At 54.8% G+C, this 22,172-nt stretch overlaps 1 protein-coding gene across 1 annotated transcript; it reads left to right on the top strand.

Moving 5' to 3' along the window:
• Nucleotides 1-208: 208 nt before the first annotated feature.
• NTN3 (netrin 3) lies at nucleotides 209-21,916 on the top strand (the record flags this gene model as incomplete). Its single annotated transcript, XM_080618836.1, has 6 exons — nucleotides 209-1,175; nucleotides 7,918-8,106; nucleotides 14,215-14,364; nucleotides 16,192-16,245; nucleotides 21,255-21,329; nucleotides 21,588-21,916. The coding sequence occupies 6 exons, from the start codon at nucleotides 209-211 to the stop codon at nucleotides 21,914-21,916; spliced, it is 1,764 nt and encodes a 587-aa protein (XP_080474962.1).
• Nucleotides 21,917-22,172: the final 256 nt, after the last annotated feature.

Genomic DNA, 22,172 nt, shown 5'->3' on the forward strand with positions numbered 1-22,172 from the left:
CCCTGCTGCACTCCCAGGAGGCTGCATCAGTAAGTGTGGGGTGGGAAGGTGAGCACAGATCGAGAGGCAGACATGGGAGTGTTCCCCATTCCTTACCAGCCTCCTGCATGAGCAGTGCTGTGGTTGTGCTGCTCATGGCAGAGCTGCAGGAGCCATTCTTTCTCTTTGCTGTCCACCCAGGGAGGAGCCACTTCCCTCCCCCGGGAGGATGGAGGTCCTGCAGCTCCTGCGCCTGCTCCTCACCACCGCCATGCTGGGCCTCTCCCAGACCGTGAACCCCTTCGTGGCCCAGCAGACCCTCCCGGACCCTTGCTACGATGAGAGTGGTGCTCCTCGCCGCTGCATCCCTGAATTCGTCAATGCTGCCTTTGGGAAGGAGGTCCAAGCCTCCAGCACGTGTGGGAAGCCCCCAACACGGCATTGCAACGCCTCGGACCCGCGCCGAGCCCACCCACCTGCCTACCTGACCGACCTCAACACCGCATCCAATATGACGTGCTGGCGCTCCGAGACCCTCCACCACTCACCCCAGAATGTCACCCTCACCCTCTCCCTCGGCAAGAAGTTTGAGGTGGTCTATGTCAGCCTCCAGTTCTGCTCTCCCCGGCCAGAATCCACCGCCATCCTCAAGTCCATGGACTACGGCAAGACCTGGGTGCCATACCAGTACTACTCCTCCCAGTGCCGTAAGATCTATGGCAAGCCCAGCAAAGCCACTGTCACCAAGCAGAATGAGCAGGAGGCCCTCTGCACCGATGGCCTTACCGACCTCTACCCGCTCACCGGTGGGCTCATCGCCTTCAGCACCCTTGATGGGCGACCCTCTGCCCAGGACTTCGACAGCAGCCCCGTGCTCCAGGACTGGGTGACGGCTACAGACATCCGTGTGGTCTTCAGCCGCCCACACCTCTTCCGTGACCTGGGCAGCCGGGATGCTGGGGAGGACGAGGGAGGCACCAGCTCTACTCCGTATTACTATGCGGTAGGGGAGCTGCAGGTCGGCGGGCGCTGCAAGTGCAATGGGCATGCGGCACGCTGTGTGAAGGACAAGGAGCAGAAGCTGGTGTGTGACTGCAAGCACAACACTGAGGGCCCCGAGTGTGACCGCTGCAAGCCCTTCCACTATGATCGGCCCTGGCAACGAGCCACAGCTCGTGAGGCCAACGAGTGTCTGGGTGAGTGAGATTTCATTTTTCACTTACATTTTTTACAGGGTTGAAACCCTTAAATGGGTTGTTGGGGGAGGAAGGGATGGGTGCTGAGCCAAAGTGATAGAGCGCACTTGTCCAGAGGTACTGGGGCACATCCCCCTCCCTGGAGAGCTTGGAAAGGCTCAGGTATCTGCCCTGTCTCTGCTGAGCTGAGCCTTTCCCAGCTCTCCAGCAAGCTGCCATGGGCTAAAGCACTGAAACACTCCAAAAAATCAGCGGTGTCTTCCAGCAGGTCAGCAAACCTCAGTGTGGAATGCACATCTAGGTGTTTTCCCTTGGGCATCAAACAAGCTGTCCCTGGCCCAGGAAGGGGAATCACAGTGGTCCCCCACAAGATGTGCTGTGGGGTAGGGAGCAGGCAGCAAAACCTGGTAGAGATTGAGGAAATACCTGAGTCAACATTTTACCATTCATGGGGGGTTTGGCATGGCACTTTACATGGTGGTTTTAGCTTGTCTGTCCTTGCAGAGGTTAAAAATATTGTCATTGAAATTAAATAGTTCCAAAATATCATGCTGGCTTTGTTCAGCTCTCCCACTTCTCTTTGTGAGATTTTGATGGAGGTTTTTTTTTTTTGTCCTGGTTTGGGATGGGGTTGGGGAATGCCACAGCCCTGCAAAGGTCTGGAAGAGGGAGGAACAGCCCCTCACTCCTCCTGGACTGGAGCCTGGGTCCCAGGAGGTTGCAGGAGGATGGAGATGAGGGAAAGCCATACCATTAATCAGCCCCTGAAAGGCTCAGTGGATGTGCCAGAGGTCAGGGGGACTTGTTAGTATTTGTGATCGATGTCTTGTTGAGATCCCAGCTGTCGGCTTATGTGTATATATATATATATATGTATGTTACAGTGGATTTCTTCTAAGAATGGCTAAAAAGGCAGCAGGCTCAAAGCAAGTGCTGGAGTCAATGCTTTAAACCACCTCACTCCGTGTGGGAATGTGTCAGCCCTTGCATTCCCCACTTGTCTCAGAAAGATGAATTTTGGAGGAAAGCTCAAAAAAAAAGACATCAACTCTGCACCCTTGCCCATGGCTGCTGCCTCTGGGGAAAGGTCTCTGGATGGAAGTGAACCCATGCAAAACCCCTGGGATAAGAAGCAGGACCCCAACCTGAGGACCCTTGGGGCACCCCACGGCGCATCTGCCTCACCATCAAGTCCTCTGGTATAGCAGGGTGATGGCAGTGGCGGTGGCTCTGCTGGCACAAAAGAGGTTTAACCAAACTGAGGGGAGCATCTGCAGATCTCCTGTCCCTCTGTCCATCTTCGCCATCACAGGGTGAAGGTCCTGCACCACAGGGCTGTGCTCCTGAGCATACTGCCCTCAGCTGCATCACCCTTTCAGCAGATGGGGCTGAAAAGATAAACGAGAGAGAGAAGAGGAGGCAGGGGCACAGCACAGTCCCTTCAAACTGCCCCCCAACAAGCCCCCTGCACAAAGACCTTTCCCGGAGCTGTGTGTGAAAGTAGTTTTTTCCTGTTGATTCCCTCCCCTTCTTTCTCCCTTTCCCCTCTCAGGCTTTGTGCCCTCTCTGAAGGGACCTGAAAAGAGCTTCTCCATCACCCGCCTCCAAAGGGCTTAGCGGCTGAAAGCTGGATTAGCTCCCCGAGCCTTCCCCTCTGTGCCTTTCAACAATGACATCTCCCCAGCCAGCATGAACAGATGCAGCAATTAGTACCAATTAAAAGGAGAGGCTGCTGGGGAAGTTCCCTTTGCTCAGCCCAGGGCTGTGGGCTTTCAGACTCCATCCTGCAGCCGGGCACTGGTGATGCTGGCATGTGATGGTGGGTGATCATGTGTGGCTAGGAAAGGGTAAGAAGGAGGAGGGTGGATGAATGCAGGAGCTTGGCAGCTCAGTGCCAGCCAAGGGACAGGCCTGGGGAGCTACAACACCCCAAAAGTGGATTTGGATGGAGCCATGGGGCTGGTACAGCTTCAGGTTGTGTCACCTCTTGTCTCTGTGCTCCCCAGCATCCTGCATGAGGGTTTGTCCCCCTCCAGGAGTTTCTACCTGCTCTGGCATGGGGACAAATTTATGTCCTGCACCATGTCACGGTGCTGGGACATCCATCCACACAGCTGAGAACAAACTTTTTACTTCACAAGAACTTCTGCCTCTGCCTGGGGTGGGAAATGTGGACCTGAAACAGGCAGGTGATGACTGAGGTCTGAGCATGGGCAATGGGCATGACCCCAGCACAGCTGTCATGGGATAGCCATGAGATTCACAGGGATGTTGCTGTGCTGTGGCACTGGGGGGATCAGCGTGGCTTTGGCAAGCAGGCAGGTTTGGGGATGTCACCAGCCAGGATGGTGACAGTGGATTTGCCATGCTGCTGGCTTGGCAAGAGGGCCCAGTGCCTGCTCTATGCCACAGGGTGCATGGCTCTGTGCTTGGTGGTTAGAGAGTGGTGCCGTTGGTCCATGGGCACAGGCGGCTTTCTGATACCCCAAAAGGGCTGAATGTCCCACTAGGCGTTTGCCCTGCCAATATTAGGATGCTTTGCTGTGCCCTGCCCAAAACGGGACAGAGAAGGGCAGGAAGGAGAGACACGTGTCCTCATCCATGTGTTCCCCCAGCTTTTAGCCCTTCAGTGAAGGATAATCCCAGCAGAGTGGCCAGTGCGAGCAGGATCGCCAAAGTCCCGAGCTCCCCCCATGAGATGCATCAGCTTTATTCTTGTTCCTCTTCCTCCTCCCCGCCACTGCTTGCACATGCAGAGCTGCTCAGGGGCAGCCTGTCACCGCCCCCCTGCAGGCAACCCTCTAACACCCGTCCTGGAGAAGAAGGGGAAGCGGATTAGCACAGGGCAGCCACTGGAAGTAATTGATGCAGTCGCTGGGGATGCGGGAGCTCTTGTTCCTTTTGTGGCCGCCGCTGCGGGAGCGCTCCTGGAGCACTGGGATAATGCACGAGGCTGGCTCTGATGCGGGGGGTTCGGTGAGGAAGGAGGGGCTGTGCCCTCCTGGGAGGACCTCTCTGGCTGCTGCTCCCTCTGCTCGGGGCTGGGGGGCTGTGGAGACTGATCTGGGATGCCAGAGCCTGAAAACACTGATCATCGGAGCGGTGATGGGATTTAGAGGATACCATGTGCTTCACTCATGTCCTCTGCCCCTTCTTGTACATCTTTGCTTTCTTCTTCTCTCTCAGTACTTCCCATGCAAAAATCAGCTCAGAAACGCCCCCTTGAGCTGCTGTTTTACTCGTGGAGCAGGCTCTGTGCTGTTGACATGCCCTTCCCTGGCAGGATCCTCCTCACCTTCTCCCTAGCATATGTGATGGAAAACAGCTGCACCAGCACGGTCCTTCCCTGGGAGGGCAGTGGGCAGTGATTCGGGGTTGGTGGTGGCTTTCGAGAGCTGGCAAGGGAGCAGCATCCCCCTGAACCCCCAATCTGCTGGGATGCTGCACCGCATGGACAGCAGGTGCCAAGGCAGGAGTGCTGGGGGGTAGGCAGCCACCATGATGGAGGGGATTCACACTTGTCTGAGCATCTTGAGTCCTGCTTCTCCCAGGCTGGGGCTGGAGTGGCTCAGCCTTGCCCCTTGCAGCCCCTCAGGGAGGGCTCTCCACCACTTCTGCTTCCCCTCCTGCTTCTTGGCAACAGAGGCATGAGCCCTGGCCCCTCTTTTCCCAAACACATTCCGCATGAGGAGGGGCAGTGTGGATGGGAGGGAAGGGTCTCGGTTCCCATCCCAGGGTGGAGGTGCAGCCTCATCCTGCCCCAGGCTCTCCTCCAGCCAAAGCAGAGGCGTAGCTCGAATCCACTGCGGGTTGGCAGCAGCGGCAGGTCTAGGGTTTCGCTGAGCCGGCTGCCTTCCCTAATTATTCCCAGGGAACTTCCAAGGGCGGCAGCCATGCTCCTGCCCTGCGGGCTCCATCCATTGCCTGCCACACGTGTGCCCTGGTGCACAGCGCTGCCTGTCCTGTGCCGGGCTTCCTGCCCCAAACCGCCTTGTGCCATCACCCTGCACTCTTCACCCGCAGCAGCCTGGAGGAGGAGATGTTGTGGGGTGGCCAGAGCCTGGGAAGGGGTTCAACCACCATCAAAAGGGGGACAGAACGTTGCTCCATTGCAGGGTGTCAACATTTAATTAGTCTATTATTGCAAATTATTAGATGTTGTGATTGTTTAATTGATCATATGATTGTTTAATTGGGCATACTGTACGAGGGAGGAAGCAACCTACCACATAATTAGCCCCAAACTGTGCGATTAAATTCTTATTAATACCCCAAACAGCAGGGAACATTCAAGCCTTTAATTAGTGATTAACGGGAGACAGACAGAGCTTGCAACCTAGCCTGCACTGAGGAACAGGGAAGTATTTATCTGGGTAAGAGGGGGACCTGACTGCCCCGATTAGTGCCAGATGGCTGCACCGTGGATCCCGTGCTGGTGTGACCCTGTCCCTGAGCAGGGAACAGCCACCCATCCCAGCCTGGCCAGATCCTCAGCTTGGCTGGCCAGGACCATGCCAAAATCCCAGCTTGGCTCCAGCTCAGCTGGAGGCAATTTCCTGACCCCCAACCCAGACTGGGAGCAACAACTCAGAGTGGGCGGCAGCAGCATCCCAGAGGGGATGGTGTTGGGCAGCAAGAGGAGGTGTCTTCACAAAAGCCGGCTCCTGGGAGGATCTGCAGCATGTTCCCAGGGAAAGGTGCCACCTGGAAGGGCCCCCGGCCTGCAGCAGGTTTGGTGATGCTGTGAAACGTCCCAACCAGTTACTCTCTCACCAATTAAACTGGAGACAGAGAGGGACCTGCACCAAGGGCAGCGAATCATTTACCTGACCTTTCTCTGCTGCCCATAGGCTCCCCTCTGGGTTGCCATCTGCCCTCTTTCCCCAGAGGATGCCAGGGATAAACAGGGGTGGCCCCAAGCATTCCCAGTGGGACAGCAGAGGTGCCCTTTGGGGTGACCCAACTGGCCTTTCAGTGATGCAAGGGAATAGTGAGACCCCTCTACCCCCAAAAATTGCTCCTTTGCTGCAGTTCCATGCAGCTGCCTCAATTCAGTGGCACAAACCACCTAGCTTGTCCCTGTCCTGCTATCTGGTGCGTGCAAGGACAGCCTGGATGTTGGGGTACTTTACCACCTCTCCTGGCCCTGGCAAAGCCTGGCCAAGCATCAGCATCCCTGGCACAGAGCATCCCAGACTGCTTGGACCAGGGGCAGTATTTGCTGCTCTCCCTACAGGAGCTGCATCCCAGCATCCAGAGTCAGAATTTGCCTCAGAAGTCCCTATTTTCACCATCACCAGGGAAACAAACAAAAAAGAGCTCAAAAGGCACAAGCCCCCGAGGCACCTACCGACACACCAAGCGTTATTTTGATGCCTGCCATGTGATTTTTACACTAATCTCAGAATGGGGGAGCTCCAGGGGGAGCTGAGGGTTTGACCGTGTGGTGCCAGCACCAGTCTTCACCCTACTCACTTAAGGCTCCAAAAAGCTCTTTTTGTTTTTAGGGCCAGGGTTTGCTCTTTCTTTCTTCCACCAGCATCCTTGCAATCAGGCGGGTGAGGGAGTGTTTGATCTGCAGGACTGAAGCTCCTGCCGGCCCTGGGGGAGACAACTTCACACACCCGCCAAGCCAGGCCTGAGCAGTTAAATCTGATCTGACACATTAATGAATTTCACAGGACGCCTGGAAAAACTCTCACCCAACCTCAATTTACCGGCTCCGGGGGAAGGGCGCTGTGTTTCGCCAAAAGAAATCTTGTTCCCATTATCCTTTTGCGAGTGTTAAGCAGGAGTGGGCGTTGCTTTGCCTTTTTATCTTGTACACTTGGAGCTGGGCAGGGGGAGCTGCTGAAAGAACAGCATGCATGTGGGTCCGCAGCAGCACACACATGTGCACGTGTGCCAGCGTCTGTGCATGCATATTCGTGCATGTGTGTGAGCATGCATTTGTGCACGTGTGCACACATTTGTGTATGTGCACATGTGCCCATAGCAGGGGGTTAGAACTGTATGAGCTTTAAGGTCCTTTCCAACCCAAAGCAGTCTGTGGTTCTGTGATTCTGTGTAATGGCATGTAGCTGTTTCTGTGCACATCTGTGTGTGTGCATGTGCATGTATGCACATGTAATGGTATGGGGACGTTTAGGTGCACATGGACATGTGTGTGCACACGTATGTGGATATTTAGGGGCACAGGTTTTGTGTATGCATGCTCACATATACATGATTGTGTGCACATGAGCTTGTGTGTGTCCTTGTGCACATTTGTGTGTGCACACATGTGTGTGCACACACACATGGGTTGCTGTGTGGGCTGCTATGTGTGTGCGCACGTGCATACAGGGTAGAGCCTTAAATGTAAGGTGTCTGGGGGCTCCATTGTTGATGGTGAGGATGGTGCCCTGTGAGGCAGCAGGGGCAAGGCCAGTGCACCCACCCATGAGGGTGGGAAGGGAGATGGGGGACAACGGGGCTGCAGGTGCTTGGGGTTGCTGCCAGACCCCATGTCTGCACCCCTCCACCCCACACTTGCCTCCAGCCAAGCCATGCCCCAGCTCTACACGTGCCCTTTCTCCTCCACCCTGACCCACTTGCACCAGCTGATGCTGCACATCTGGATGGCACACTGGGGCTAGCTGTGCCCTGCCTGTCCTGCTCACTGGCACTGAGGCAGCTCCAGCTCACCCCGGTGAGTCCCAGGTCACACCCCCAGCCCTCATCCTCTCCCCTTCCCTTGCAGCCTGTAACTGCAACCTGCATGCCCGGCGCTGCCGCTTCAATATGGAGTTGTACAAGCTCTCGGGCAGGAAGAGCGGCGGCGTGTGCCTCAACTGCCGGCACAACACCGCGGGGCGGCACTGCCACTACTGCAAGGAGGGCTTCTACCGGGACCTCAGCAAGGCCATCACGGACCGCAAGGCCTGCAAAGGTAAGCTGGGGAGTTCTCCTTGCAGGCAGCGTGGGTCATACAATCTTTGTTGCTCTCTCTCTCCCATCCTTGCAACATCCGTTTGCTCAAAGCCTGGCTGCAGGTCACCTCCAGCCTCCATCACCCGAGTCACTTCTGCCACCCCAAGAGTACCAGGCAGGGACATCGTTTCAAGTCCAGCATCTCCCCAAGGGATGGGGAGGACAATGGGCAGGGAGTGAGCATGTTCCCTGAGCTCCATCCATCCTGGCAGGGTCCTGGTGTCTGGGCCGTGGACGTCCTTGGAAGTGCTCAAGCTGCTTCACAAAATGACCCTTGGTGGCTTCCCTGCCTTAGAGGGCTGGGGATGCTGGCAGAGGTGTCCATCATCCTGCTGGGCTGTGGAGCAGGACCCGGGTGTGTGTTTCAGCTATGGGGTAGCTCTGGGGAGCTGTTTTGGAGAGGATGTTGAGCACCATGGATCAGCAGTGCCTGCAGGCAGGGTGGCTTGTTCCTGAGCTGGCCAAGAGACGCAATCGCTTCAAGCCATTGAGCCACAGCTTGACCTTAAAAGGTCCACAGCCTGTGCCAGACATCATGTGCTCTGAATTCATCCCTGATCCCTCTTTTTCCATCTTAGAGTGCAAGTACCCCCCAGAAGGGAGTGCAGTATCTCATGGGCACTGGGCATCTCTGCTGCTGTGAGGACATAAACATAGCATGTTTATGTAGGGTCTACAGGAACTGCTGAAGCTGGTTTTGGACCATTAATGTCGTGGCCACAGACATGAATTGAAGGATTTGACTTTTTGGGTTCCCCTCTGGAGTGCCCTAGTTTTATTGGTCATTCTGGCTCATGTAATAGGTGAAATCTGTCCCTTGCCCATGCTGTATTCCATGGGAGCAGTTGAGGAGATAAAGGAAGAACCTTTCCATGTTTTACTGGCACAGCAGCAGGAGCACAGCTGAGCACTGGCAGGGGCAGCCTTGCCTGCAGCCACCTGCTTAGCTCATCAGTTGTAATCACCCAAGCAGCTGTCAGATCGACAGATCCCTCCTCAGCAGCCTGTGCTCCCATGAGCTTCCCAGGCCCAAGGGCATGGCCAAACCATGTCACTGCTATGGCTCTGGACATGGCAGCCCCCCTGCAGCAGCAAGGTTTTCCTGGTTTTGGGGTTCATGCCAGGTACCACCATCCTTGGAGTGACACTGGGAGAGAGGAAGAGGAGGAGGGAGGACAAGGCATGGAGAAAAGAAGCTGCATGGAGACCTCATAGCACACTTCCAGTATCTGAAGGGGGCCTACAGGGATGCTGGAGAGGGACTCTTCACTAGGGACTGTAGCCATAGAACAAGGGGGAATGGGTTTAAACTGAAACAGGGGAAGTTCAGGTTAGATATAAGGGAGAAGCTCTTTACCATGAGGGTGCTGAGGCTCTGGCACAGGTTGCCCAGAGAAGCTGTGGCTGCCCCATCCCTGGCAGTGTTCAAGACCAGGTTGGACGGGGCTTTGGTGACATGGTCTAGTGGGAGGCATCCCTGCCCATGGCAGGAGGAGGTTTGGAACTAGATGATCTTAAGCTCCTTTCCAACCCAAACCATTCTATGAATCCATGTATTCTGAAGGTCTATAGCCCAGCATCCTGGGCCCTGTCCCATTCCCGGAGGGGTCCTGACTCTGACTGAGGCCAGGGAGGGATGGCAGCAGCCCCCAGCTCATGCTGCAGCACTGCTGGACTTGGGCAGCTGCAGCAAAATTCCCTTTTCTGTGAGGATTGTCCTCAAGCACTGGGGGATCAGAGGCAGCCCTGACTCACCCCAACTGGCACCAGAGCCTATGAGGCTACTGGGGTGGCTGTGCCACCTCCACCTCACCTCGCATCCTCTGCAGTCAGTACCCAACCTCCCCACCCTGCCCCGAATGAGGGGTTTCTGCTTCACTTTGGTTCACCAGCTCCTTCTACCTTTGTTACCAAAATTATCCCATGAAATCTGAAGCAAAGTGGAATCCTCGCAGGTGTTCCCTTCCCTGTGGTACCCAGCATCCCCAGTGCCGCCTTTGTGCTGGGCACTGAGGTTTCTGTTTCTGCTCCAGCCAGGGAAGAGAGCAAAACCTAATGATAAATAAAGCAAGCAGGATTTGGCTGGGTGCTGGGAGCAGGGAGGAGGGTAGTTGAATACAGACCAGGAATACTGCAGGTGCAGCGTTTCCTACCCAGCCTCTGGCTCAGGTCCCCCCATTTTCAGGGCTGAGGGTGGAGGAAACAGAGGGCCTATGGCTGCCTCCTTCTGCCTGTGCCTGGTCCTGCTCCAACATCTTCCCAGGCCTGTAATTGTGGAGCATTAAGGTGATGGAAAGCATCTCAGATTCAAGGTGGCTGCTAGGGAGAGGATGGAGTGTGCAGAGCACCCGGGGATGCTCAGGAGCTGGTAGGACAGGGCGAGGGCTGGTGCTGCTGTGCAGGAGAAACACCAGTCCATGCTGCAGAGGAGCGGAGTGCTGCAGGGTCCCTCTCCTGCCCGTCCCTGTGCCAAGCCAGGGCAGTTCTCTTCCAGCCAGGAATGGGAGGTGCTGTTTCCGGAGGGCTGGCAGGGTTTGCCCCAGGTTTGGAAGTGCTGCAAAGGTTCAGCCTTGCCAGATGAGCATGTGCACAAGGGCCATTCCCTGCCACAGTGCGTATGTTGAGGAGGATCTGGCAGTAAAGGCGGTCCTTGGGTCTTGAGAGCCAGTTCCTCTCTCTGCCTCCAGGAACCGAGCTAATAATAAAATCCCTGATGCTTCTGCTCCTTTGTCTGTCCCTTCTTCAGTAAAGCAGAGTGCATTTCCAACCATTCCTTGTACTTATTGAGTGGTGGATCTTGTTGGGATTGGGAGCTCCTTGGAGCAGGACCAGCACCTGGGAGCCTGCCTGCCCAGTGCCATGAATGGGATTTGTTGCTGCTAGGGATATGATCAGGGGTTTGGAGCACCTCTGCTCTGAAACAGGTCTCTCTGTGGGAGAGCTGGGCTTGTTCAGCCTGGAGAAGGCTCCTTAAGGGGAGACCTTAGAGCAGCTCCAGCGCCTAAAGGGGTTACAAGAAACCTGGAGAGGGGCTTTGGACAAGGGCCTGTAGGGACAGAATCAGGGGGAATGGCTTTAACCTGACAGAGGGGAGACTGAGATGAGCTCTTAGGCAGAAGTTCTTCCCTGTGAGGGTGCTGAGGCACTGGCACAGGTTGCCCAGAGAAGCTGTGGCTGCCCCATCCCTGGCAGTGTTCAAGGCCAGGTTGGATGGGGCTTGGAACAGCCTCTAGTGGAAGGTGTCCCTGCCCGTGGCTGGGGGTTGGAACTGGATGAACCTTAACGTTGCTCCCAACCCAAACCAGTCTGGGATTCTGTGACTAGAGAGTTTGGGCTTGTTTTTTCCAAAGATGTGTCCTGTACCTACAGCTCAGGTATGTACACTTCTGCAAGAAAACAGAAAGAAAAGGAAAAGCACAGCTCATGACAACAGATGTTAAAAGCTGTTGTGGATTAAGCTGCTGGGAACTGAGGGGTGCGGCTTTAGACGAAGACGTTTGCATGTACCAAGGTGATGGTCCAGGGCAGAAGCTGAGGATCCTAGCAAAGAGAGATACTGCAGGTGCTAGGGATGAAGCTCAGTTCATATTCAGGAGGTGAAGAACCAGCCCAAAGGCCAGGAACTGTTTCGTTTTATTTAACAAACCCCAATGCACGTTACTGAACCATCTGTCCATGGTTCATCTCTGCTTGGGATGCAATATCTTTGAAACAGGCACAGAAATATCAGCTGCACATTGCACAAGCCCATGTCTCCTGCTGGCACCGGAATGGAGCCCTCAGCCACGAAGGCAAGCTCTTCCCTCCCGGAAGGGCCTCCCTGTCCTGGTGTCACCACTGGGCACTGCGAGACAGAAAAGCTAGGAGGATGGAAAAGGCAGAACAACCTGCAGGATTAATTCAGTGATGGTAATTGTAAAGTCAAATGAAGAATGGCTGTCCATTAATCCCTGTAGTTTAAACAAAGCTGTAAACCCTGAGCTTTCTGCAATGAAAACTGGAGAAGCAGTATCAGCTAAGCCTTAAGATGCAAAAGTACTCTCAATATTAGGTGCAAGACGTGCTTGCTGGCAAGCACAGCTCAGTGAGTTAAGCTCCAAGCTAGTGACTTAATCCACTATTCAAGCTCCATGGGCCAGATCCTGGCACCCGGCAGGGCTGTGAGCAGCAGGGCTCAATGTGTCACAGCAGACATGGAGCTGGAGCTATGCTGGGAATGGAAGTGAGGATGGGGATAGGGATGGAGCTGGAGCTATGCATTTGGTTCCTTCATCCCTGAGCCAGCCACCACTGTTGGTCACCTCAGGATGAGGAGGGATGGAAATGCTGAGGCAGAGTGGTGGAATGTGGCCATGCTGGGATGTGGGACTGGTCAGGGGAAGCATTGGGTGCTGCCTGGGATGCTCTTCTCATCCAAGTGGGAAGGAGCAAAGGATTTCTGTGGGACTGTAGGAAGTCCCACCATGGCAGGGCAAGGGGCTGGAGGTTGGTCTGACAGAGACCAAGGTCATCTCCCAAAAACACATGTCTGCTGTGGACCTAAGATGAGCAAAGCTGTCTTAATGGCTGATCCAGGTAAAACATCAAGAGTCATTGAAAGCTTTATTCTACCGCATGAAGAGAGATCTGCTCAGATGAGTTGGATCCTGATTGTGCTGAGATTTATGTCCTTCCTTAAACTTCACACCAAGAATCCAGCACTGGTGCCCAAGAAAGCCCCCGTGTTTCCGATGGCTCTGCATCATGCCAAGGCTCCCTTGCTCTGCCATTTGTTATCACAGCTGAGCCCCCAAAATATCCCTGTCAGAAAGACGTCCGCTTCCAGTCCCAGCCAAGATCTGATAAGGGTGATGCATCTGGTCCCCATTAGAGGCTGCTTGCCCTGGTTTCTGGCTGTGCGGGAGGGTGCCTGAAGGAGCAGTGCTGTGGTGCTCACACCAGCCCCATCTGGTGAAAATTAGGGAAATGATAACATCAGGGGGCTGTGAGGGAAAGTGAGGGGATGTTGGGGGTTTTTTTTGCTTTGGAATCACGTTCAACTCTTTCTTACACTGATGGGGGCCAAGATAACCTCTTCCAGCTCATAGCCAGCCCAGCCCCAGGCAGGAAGATGCTCCTGAGTGAACATCTCCTTCCTGCATCCCTCCATATAGACAGCCCTCAGTAGGTCTATCACCCACTGATGGAGAATAACTCTGGATCTGTTCTGAGGGTGAAGAACCAACTTTCACCCACCTCAGGTGTGGCTTGTCCCTGGGGCGGCTGCGTTAGAAAGGCAATGGGGACTTCCTTTGGTCATGGTCTCCAAGAGCCAGGATGAACATTGAGGCTCATGAGCTTGGGAAGTTTCGAGAAGACCCACTTCAGATGATCCTAAAATCAAGGCAAGGCCAAACTTTGTGTGAAATCTCAGTGTTGGTTCAGCTCCATGGACTGAAAAGCTCAGAGGTGGGGGAGCGAGTGAAGAGAATGCTTTTTACTGCTGCAGCAGGAGCATTGCCCTGGGGTTGAGGTGGGGGAAGAGCAGACCTGAGCACGTATCTGTCTACTTTTTGTCCCTGCAGTGGCCCCAGTTCCATGCTGGCCGTGAACCGGGGTTTGCACAGCCCCATGTGGGCCTTTTGGTTATACAGGAAAAGGTTACACAGGGAAGGGCTACCTGTGGAAATCCCTCCTCTTGCCCGTGTGCACAACGAACTGTCCCCGGAGCAGTGGGCAGGAGGAAACTGTTCTGCTGGTGTCTGGACCTTAATTGCGAGCTGGTGTCTGCAGGTGCCTGTATGACTTCTGGGGTTTCCAGGGGCTCATCCTGAGCATCCCAATCAGTGGAGCTGTACTCTGGCCAAGCCTTTCTCCTGCTTGCCCTCCTGCACATGCTGCTCACAGCATACATGAGGCCACAGTCTGGACCCACAGGTCTTGGTTGTGCCAGCCCTGGCAGCTCCTTTCCACTAGTGCGCTGGCCCACCTCCTCCTCACCTCTCCAGGGGGGACACATTTGGTCCAGTTTGAGGTCTGTGTTGTGCATCACCTTTGATGAAACTTCTTCTCTCTCCCTCTCACCCAGCTTGTGACTGCCACCCTGTTGGCGCAGCCGGCAAGACCTGCAACCAGACGACGGGGCAGTGCCCGTGCAAGGATGGCGTGACCGGTCTCACCTGCAATCGCTGTGCTAAGGGCTATCAGCAGAGCCGCTCACCAGTGGCCCCCTGCATCAGTGAGTGCCCCCACCAGCACCCATGGCTGCTGTTCTTGAGCTGGCTCCACTGGCTGCCTCTTTGTCCCCAACCCATGTGTGTGCAGTTTGTGGTGGGTGGGAGGCTGAGATGAGAGCATGTCCATCCTTATGGATGTTCTCCAGAAGGTGGTCAAGTTAGGATGGTTGGGTCACCTTCTGGTGGCACCTGTGTATCACATCCCCCAGCGCAGAAGGCTCTGAAAAGACCCTTTGGGTTAGTGCTTCCAGATGGCTGAAACAGCTGTACTGGGTGACATCTTCAGCTGCAGCAAGGTGCACCCCTCACCTGCTGAGCCCTGAGCATGGTCAAGGCTGGAGCAAGGCCAGATCCTGTGGTCAGCATAAAAGCATGTTATTGTTGCAGTGATTGTGACTTTGTCACAAATGGCAGAGGAACAACTTCCTGCCCTGAGCACCGCTGGAGTGGTGGCAGTGGGGGTGGGCTGGCGGGGCTGGCTCCTCTCCCTCTCTTCTTCCCCAGATTTAGGGTTAGGACAGAATTTCCCCCAAGTTTTGTCACAGGGAGTCCTGATAAAGTGTCTTTGCCCACACTTACCCCTGTTCTGTTCAGCCTGGATGGAGTATGCTCAGATCAGCCAAGCATCCATCCAGTGCCAAAACTGAATTCAGATGAGCTGAGCATACAAGGAGCATTCCAAGCTGTGTAGTTCGGTTGATACGCCGGAGGGAAGGGATACCATCCAGAGGGACCTCGACACACTTGTGAGGTGGGCTGATGCCAACCTGATGAAGTTTAACCATGCCAAGTGCAAGGTCCTACACCTGGTTCGGAGCAATCCCAGGCACAGCTACAGGTTGGGCAGAGAAGAGATTCAGAGCAGCCCTGCGGAGAAGGACTTGGTGTTGGTCGATGAGAAAATGAACATGAGCCGGCTTCAGTGTGAGCTTGCAGCCCAGAAAGCCAACCGTATCCTGGGCTGCATCATAAGGAGCTTGACCAGCAGGTCAAAGGAGGTGATCCTGCCTCTCTGCTCTGCTCTCGTGAGACCTCACTTGGAGTATTGTGTGCAGTTCTGGTGTCCTCAACATAAAAAGGACATGGAACTGTTGGAACAAGTCCAGAGGAGGGCCACGAGGATGATCAGGGGACTGGAGCACCTCCCGTATGGAGACAGGCTGAGAAAGTTGGGGCTGTTCAGCCTGGAGAAGAGAAGGCTGCGTGGAGACCTCATAGCAGCCTTCCAGTGTCTGAAGGGGGCCTACAAGGATGCTGGGGAGGGTCTCTTCATCAGGGACTGTAGTGACAGGACAAAGGGTAACAGGTTAAAACTTAAACAGGGGAAGTTTAGATTGGATATAAGGAAGAAATTCTTTACTGTGAGGGTGGTGAGGCACTGGAATGGGTTGCCCAGGGAGGTTGTGAATGCTCCATCCTTGGCAGTGTTCAAGGCCAGGTTGGATGAGGCCTTGGGGTGGCACGGTTTAGTGTGGGGTGTCCCTGTCCATGGCAGGGGGGTTGGAACTAGGTGATCTCAAGGTCCTTTCCAACCCTAACTATTCTATGATTCCCTGGAGCACATGTCCTTCGCAGCAGTGCCTTAGGGCTCATGGGGCATGCAGTATCTCAGCCTGTCCCAGTTCACTGAGCTTGGTTTGGGCATCTCTGGGCCTATTTAATGGCCTGTGCTGTTGTGGTCAAACTCGTCTCATTTCCTTTCTTAGAGAGCTGCTGGAGAAGACCCAAAATATCCCCTCTGCACCCTGCTTGCAGGAGGCTTTTGCCAAAGTGTCACCACCAGAGCTGGGGACCGCTTTCCTTAAGACATCTTTCCTTTTCTCTTCCAGAGATCCCTGCCATCAACCCCACCTCTCTGGTCACCAGCACAGAGGCGCCTGCAGGTAAGTGCTTCATGTCCCAGCTGGAGCCCATGGCCCCAGCCCTGCCCAGAGACCTCCCATCCCATCTCCCATCTACCCAGCATACAAGCGAGAAGGGCTGAGCCCTGCCAAACCCATGGGCAAAAAGATTAATGGAAAAAAAAATGGTGAAAGTGATGACTGAGATTTGAAATCCTGTGTTTTCTGGAAAGGGACCAACAAAGCTTGACAGGGCCTTTGGGAAAGAGTTTCTCCATCCCTTCCAGGGAGGAAAGCAGGGATGCAGCCCCCAGGGCCTCACCACCCCTCTGCAGGTTAGTGTTTGAGTATGAGCTGCTTATCCCAGCTGCGCAGGGTGATAGGACCATGGAAGGATCAGTGTCACTGCTGCTGTCACCCAGTGGAGGGACAGCTTCAGCAGCAGGCTGCAAGTTTTGCTTTTCTCTCTTCTCTCCTCTCCTTCTGCACTCCTGTTGGCACTGAAGCATGGCTGTTCCTAGCCATCCCAAGCCAGGACAAGAGGTTGAAGCTAGGGAAAGTAGCAGCCACTTACCTCCTCAGGTCACCCTTCACCCTGCTGTCCCCAGGACCTTGGTCTTCTTCCACATGCCAGTGTGGGGGAATAGACATCCTGCACCATCCTTCACTCCATCCCATGGCACATGGTCCTGGTAAGAGAGCACGGGCACCTCCAGCTCCCCACACCCATATGTACTGAGGAGCTTCCCCATGCCTCATTTCGTAGAATCACGAAATCCCAGACTGGTTTGGGTTGCAAGGGACCTTAAAGCTCATCCAGTTCCAACCCCCCTGCCACAGGCAGGGACACCTTCCACTAGACCAGGTTGCTCCAAGCCCCGTCCAACCTGGCCTTGAACACTGCCAGGGATGGGGCAGCCACAGCTTCTCTGGGCAACCTGTGCCAGCGCCTCAGCACCCTCACAGGGAAGAACTTCTGCCTAAGATCTCATCTCAATCTCCCCTCTGGCAGGTTAAAGCCATTCCCCCTTGTCCTGTCCCTACAGGCCCTTGTCCAAAGCCCCTCTCCAGGTTTCCTGTAGCCCCTTTAGGCATTGGAAGCTGCTCTAAGGTCTCCCCTTAAGGAGCCCTTTCTTCTTGAAGTTTGGAGTACATCTATCCCAGGGAGAGCCTAATCCCTCCTTGGAGAGCCAATGCACTGTGCACATCCTTCTCCCCAGCTCTCCTTCCTGCAGCCACCTTGCCTTGGAAGTGGAAAATGCCAACAGCCCCTCCCCAGGCTATTGTGTGCCTGGGTCCTGCTTTCCATCATTTTGGGAATGTTTTCCAGCATGGCGCCTGTGACGCATACATGTACTCAGCGACTGCAGAAAGGGAATGGATGGGCACAAGGGGTGTGGAATGTACGGACCTATAGCAGGATTAAAGCATGAGGATGGGGGACGGAGAGGGGAGATGTACAGGAGGAAGCTGGTAGCTCAGCTCCTTGCAGAACGATGCTGGCCCCGTACACGTGCAGGCCACATGTATTGATGCAGAGATTGGCAGCACTGCACATCTTGCATGATAGGACGACTGTAAGAGCTGAGCTGCCTGGGATGGTAACACTGCTGGGACAGAGCAGACCACCTCCTCTGCTCCTGCGTGCCCTGCCTGCCGCAAGGGAGGGAGTTGGGAACACCAGGCTTTGCGAAAAGGAAAGAAATGGGGGGAGGGAAAGGGGATTTGAATGGTTTTATTGCAAACAGGGAGCAACACATGGAGCCGAATTAATCAAGGTGACTCCTCTCCAGTGATTTATAAATAGGAACAGTCTTTGAGTGCTGTCTAATCTTTTCAGCTGCATAAAAGTAAATGGCACTCGCTGGAGACCCGGGTGTTTACTTTGTTTTAGCAGGGCAGGTCTGCCTTAAACTGCTCTAGTTTTATCTGTGGCTTTGTTGTGTCAAGATTTCTAGCTTCTAGCTTGAGTATCTTTAATGCAAAGTTGCTCACCTCTGCCCAGAGCCTGCATCAGGGGAGCAGGGGATCCTCTTGGAGTCCTTGGCCAGCAGGGATCAGAGATGGGGTGGGTGATGCTGCCTTGCCCAACTCTGCCTCAGTTTCTCTGTCTCCAGTGTGCTGGTGCTGCAGGCAGGGCTGGCCACAGCAGTGCACCCTGCCTGCTTCCTTCATTCTGCCTGCACCCTGCCTGCTCCCTGCCTGCACCCTCCCTGCACCCTGATGCCCCTCTGGCTGCTTCTCTGTGCTGCAGGACCTCCAGGCTCCCCTATGATCAGGACACTCCCCAAGAGAACACTCAGCCTCTCAATCCCCGCAGTCCTCCCAACCCAGGCAGCCTCCAAGCCTGGCAGCAGGTGCTGGGCTGCAGGAACAGGGGGACATTGTTTGGGGCTGTTGTGCTCAGGTGCTGGACTTCCCCCCTCTCACCATCCTCCTCCCTACAGGGTCCTGTCCCCGGGTGCGTCCAGGCTTTTTGCTGACTTTGCCATCCACCGCATTGCTCTTCACAGCTTTCTCCTGCCTTTCCCACCCTCCGGAGCCTTTGAGGTCTGGCTTTGATCTCTCTGCCCAAGCGGCCGACCATCTCAAAGCTGAAACGTCCTAGGTCCACTTCTTGTAATTTTTATTATTATTATCTTAAAATATTTTCCACTAAGTGGGGAAAAAAAAAAAATCCACCTAGAAAATCCCATTCCCCGTTAGCAGAATTAACAAAAACCGTGGCACACAAAACAGGGCTTTAAAGGAATTCAAAGTCAGCAGTAAAAGATTTGCAGCCATAACACCTAATTAAGTTACATCTCTCTTAAAACAAAATATTCCTCTTTCTTTTTTTTTTCCCCAAGGTGAGGAGAAGTAAACCAGATGTGCAAAGCAAACTCACTGCCTCTTGCACACACTGCCCCACAGACCAGGGATGCCTGCACCGGCCGGTGGCTCGCTGGTCACTGGCCACCTTCTCCCATGTGCGTGCAGCATCATCCTGCTTTGTCTTTCCATCCATCCATCCATCCATCCATCCATCCATCCATCCATCCTTCCCATGTGCCGGCTCCCCACCAGCAGCAGAGGTATTGCCTGTGTGCGTGGCATCATAGAATCCCAGAATCCCAGATTGGTTTGGGTTGGAGGGACCTTAAAGCTCATCCAGTTCCAACCCCCTGCCACAGGCAGGGACACCTTCCACTAGACCAGGTTGCTCCAAGCCCCGTCCAACCTGGCCTTGAACACTGCCAGGGATGGGGCAGCCACAGCTTCTCTGGGCACCCTGTGCCAGTGCCTCAGCACCCTCACAGGGAAGAACTTCTGCCTAAGAGCTCATCTCAGTTTCCCCTCTGTCAGGTTAAAGCCATTCCCCCTTGGCCTGTCCCTACAGGCCCTTGTAAAAAGCCCTTCTCAGCTTCCATCACTCTGCATGGGGAGGAAAAGGTTGTCCATCCTGCTGGGCAAGCCGCAAAACAAGGTGGGAGTTCAGTTTTAGAGTCCCTTTCTTGTAGCAGGAAAGGGTGGAGCAGGGTGTCAGGGACAGGCTTGTAGCATGTCTCAGAGGATGCAGTGGGTTCCAGGATGAGGCTGAGGCAGCTCCCAGGGATGCAGCAGATGGGGGCACCTTTAGTGCCACACCTGAGCATTTCAGTGCACCCAGCAGCCCCCCAGCATAGGGAGGCCCCACACCAGCTCTACAGCCGCCCCTGCAGTCCTGGGGGATGCAGCGGGGCTGGGGCAGCTCTGCCAGCTGGGGCAGAGGGGCTGAGCTGGGAACTGGGGCTCATCCCCCTCTTCCAAGAATTAGCTTGGTGCTGCACTGCTTTTCTCGAGGACAAATTTGGGACAGGCGGCACAAAGTCCCAGGTAAAGGAGAGCCGGGCAGAAAAGAGAGCAGCAGAGTCTGTGCTCCTGTTTTCTTCCCTCTTTTCTCCTCCTCCCCTTGGCACAGGGCACTGTTATTCCCCCAGCCCCTCGCCTCTGTCCCCAGTAATCACTGTGGCAACCTGCAAACAAAGACAACTTCAGAGGCTGCTGGCTCTGTTCTGGGATGTGGGGCCAAGCCAGAGAGAACCTGCAAGAGGGAGAGAAAAGAAGAATGATGTGCTTAGAGAAAAAGACAAACCACCATGCCATTTGGAAAGAGACAAATTGAGATGTTCAAAGGAAGATGGCAGGGAGAAAGAAAGGAGAACAGGGCTGCTTCAGGCAATTGTTGGGATCAAAGCCTTTGGGGAGAAGGAAAGAGGCATTCCCTGCCCTCCCTCTGCTTGAGATGCAAATTTGGGGTCTTTAGAATTGCACAGAAAAGAGCCTCCTTTAGGACATGAGCCTTGTCTGAAGCTGGGACTGCAGGGAGAGGATGCTGTGGTGTGGACAGTACGGTGACCTCCCCAGCCCATCTGAACAGGGGATGCTTGGGCAGGAAGAGCAGTGGCAGAGCAGAGCCATGTCCCTCACCACCAGCTTCCCATGGCCCAAGTCCCCTTCCCCACTCCTGGGCCACTGGCAAGGCACAGGTCTATGGAGGGACTGCCCCATGAGGATGCTTTCCACCACCCTGGCCCCTGAGGGCTGAGGATCACGACCCCCTTGGTCTGGGGTCAGACTGTCCTTTGGGCCTCCTCCCTGTGGATGGTGGGGCTGGTGCTGAGTCCACTCTTTCTCACATTGCCCAGGTTTGCAGGGCCACAGCCTTTCTGGTTGACTCTCCTTGATCGTGGCCCCTGCCTGCTCTCCGTGGTGGCCTTCATTAGCTCACCCACATTTCTCCCACCCATCCTCTCTTGCATCCCAGAGGAGAGTCCCCAGGCTCCCTCTACTACCCCCGTGCTGACTTATCTTGCAGGACACCATCAGCACAGGAGATGACACAGTCTGCTGGATAGGCTCAAAGCCACTTGATTTCTCTTCCTGGCTGATGTGGTGTCAGTGTTTGTGCTGGGATTTAAGTCCCCAGCCGCTATGAGCTGCCATCCACTCCACCCTCTTCTCTTGTGGTGGTATGAGACCCCACGTCCTTCAAGCCTCTCCATGCTCAACCCTCTGTTCTTCCTCCACAGACTGTGACTCCTACTGCAAGCCAGCCAAGGGTAACTACAAGATTAACATGAAGAAGTACTGCAAGAAGGACTATGGTAAGGGCCTCCTCCCTCACTGGACCATGCTGGGCTTTGCTATAGGGGGCTGGCCAAAGGCTGGCTGTGAGTGGGTGAGATGCAGATGTTCCAGGGCATGGGGAACACCCAGCATGGAGAGGGGTCCCCAGATCAGTCCCCCAAAGGGTGCAATAGATGAGGTAGGTGAGGCTGCTGGTGATGGGCAGTTCCTGTCACCAGAACTTCCCTTAGGAAGCAAGGCAAAGCACCACCATGTCTCCTGCTCTTTTCCCTCAGTGGTCCAGGTGAACATCCTCGAAATGGAGACAGTGGCCAACTGGGCCAAGTTCACCATCAACATCCTCTCTGTCTACAAGTGCCGTGATGAGCGGGTCAAGCGTGGTGACAACGTCTTGTGGATCCACCTGAAAGACCTGTCCTGCAAGTGCCCCAAGATCCAGATCAGCAAAAAGTACCTGGTCATGGGGATCAATGAAAACTCCACTGACCGGCCGGGACTGATGGCCGACAAGAACAGCCTTGTCATCCAGTGGCGGGACGCCTGGACACGCCGCCTTCGGAAACTGCAGCGGCGGGAGAAGAAGGGGAAGTGTGTGAAACCCTGAGGGGTTTCCACACATTCCATCCCACCCCACGCTCAGCCCCAGCCCGGCTGTGAGCTGCCAAACTGCACCCAGAGACTCTGTACATATATATAGTGTGAACAGACTCTTCTGTCTATAGTGTATATTTTGGCAATGGTTTCCCCTCATGCGTGCACGTGTGGTGCGCGTGTGGGCCTTTTCCTCTAAGTGTGTATTAAAAATAACACAGTAATGACAAACCTTTAATGAGGAGCAAAGCAGAGTGAGATCCCATGGT

Source organism: Psittacula echo (assembly GCF_963264785.1).
Source record: "Psittacula echo genome assembly, chromosome: 5".
NCBI classification, from domain to species: domain Eukaryota; kingdom Metazoa; phylum Chordata; class Aves; order Psittaciformes; family Psittacidae; genus Psittacula; species Psittacula echo.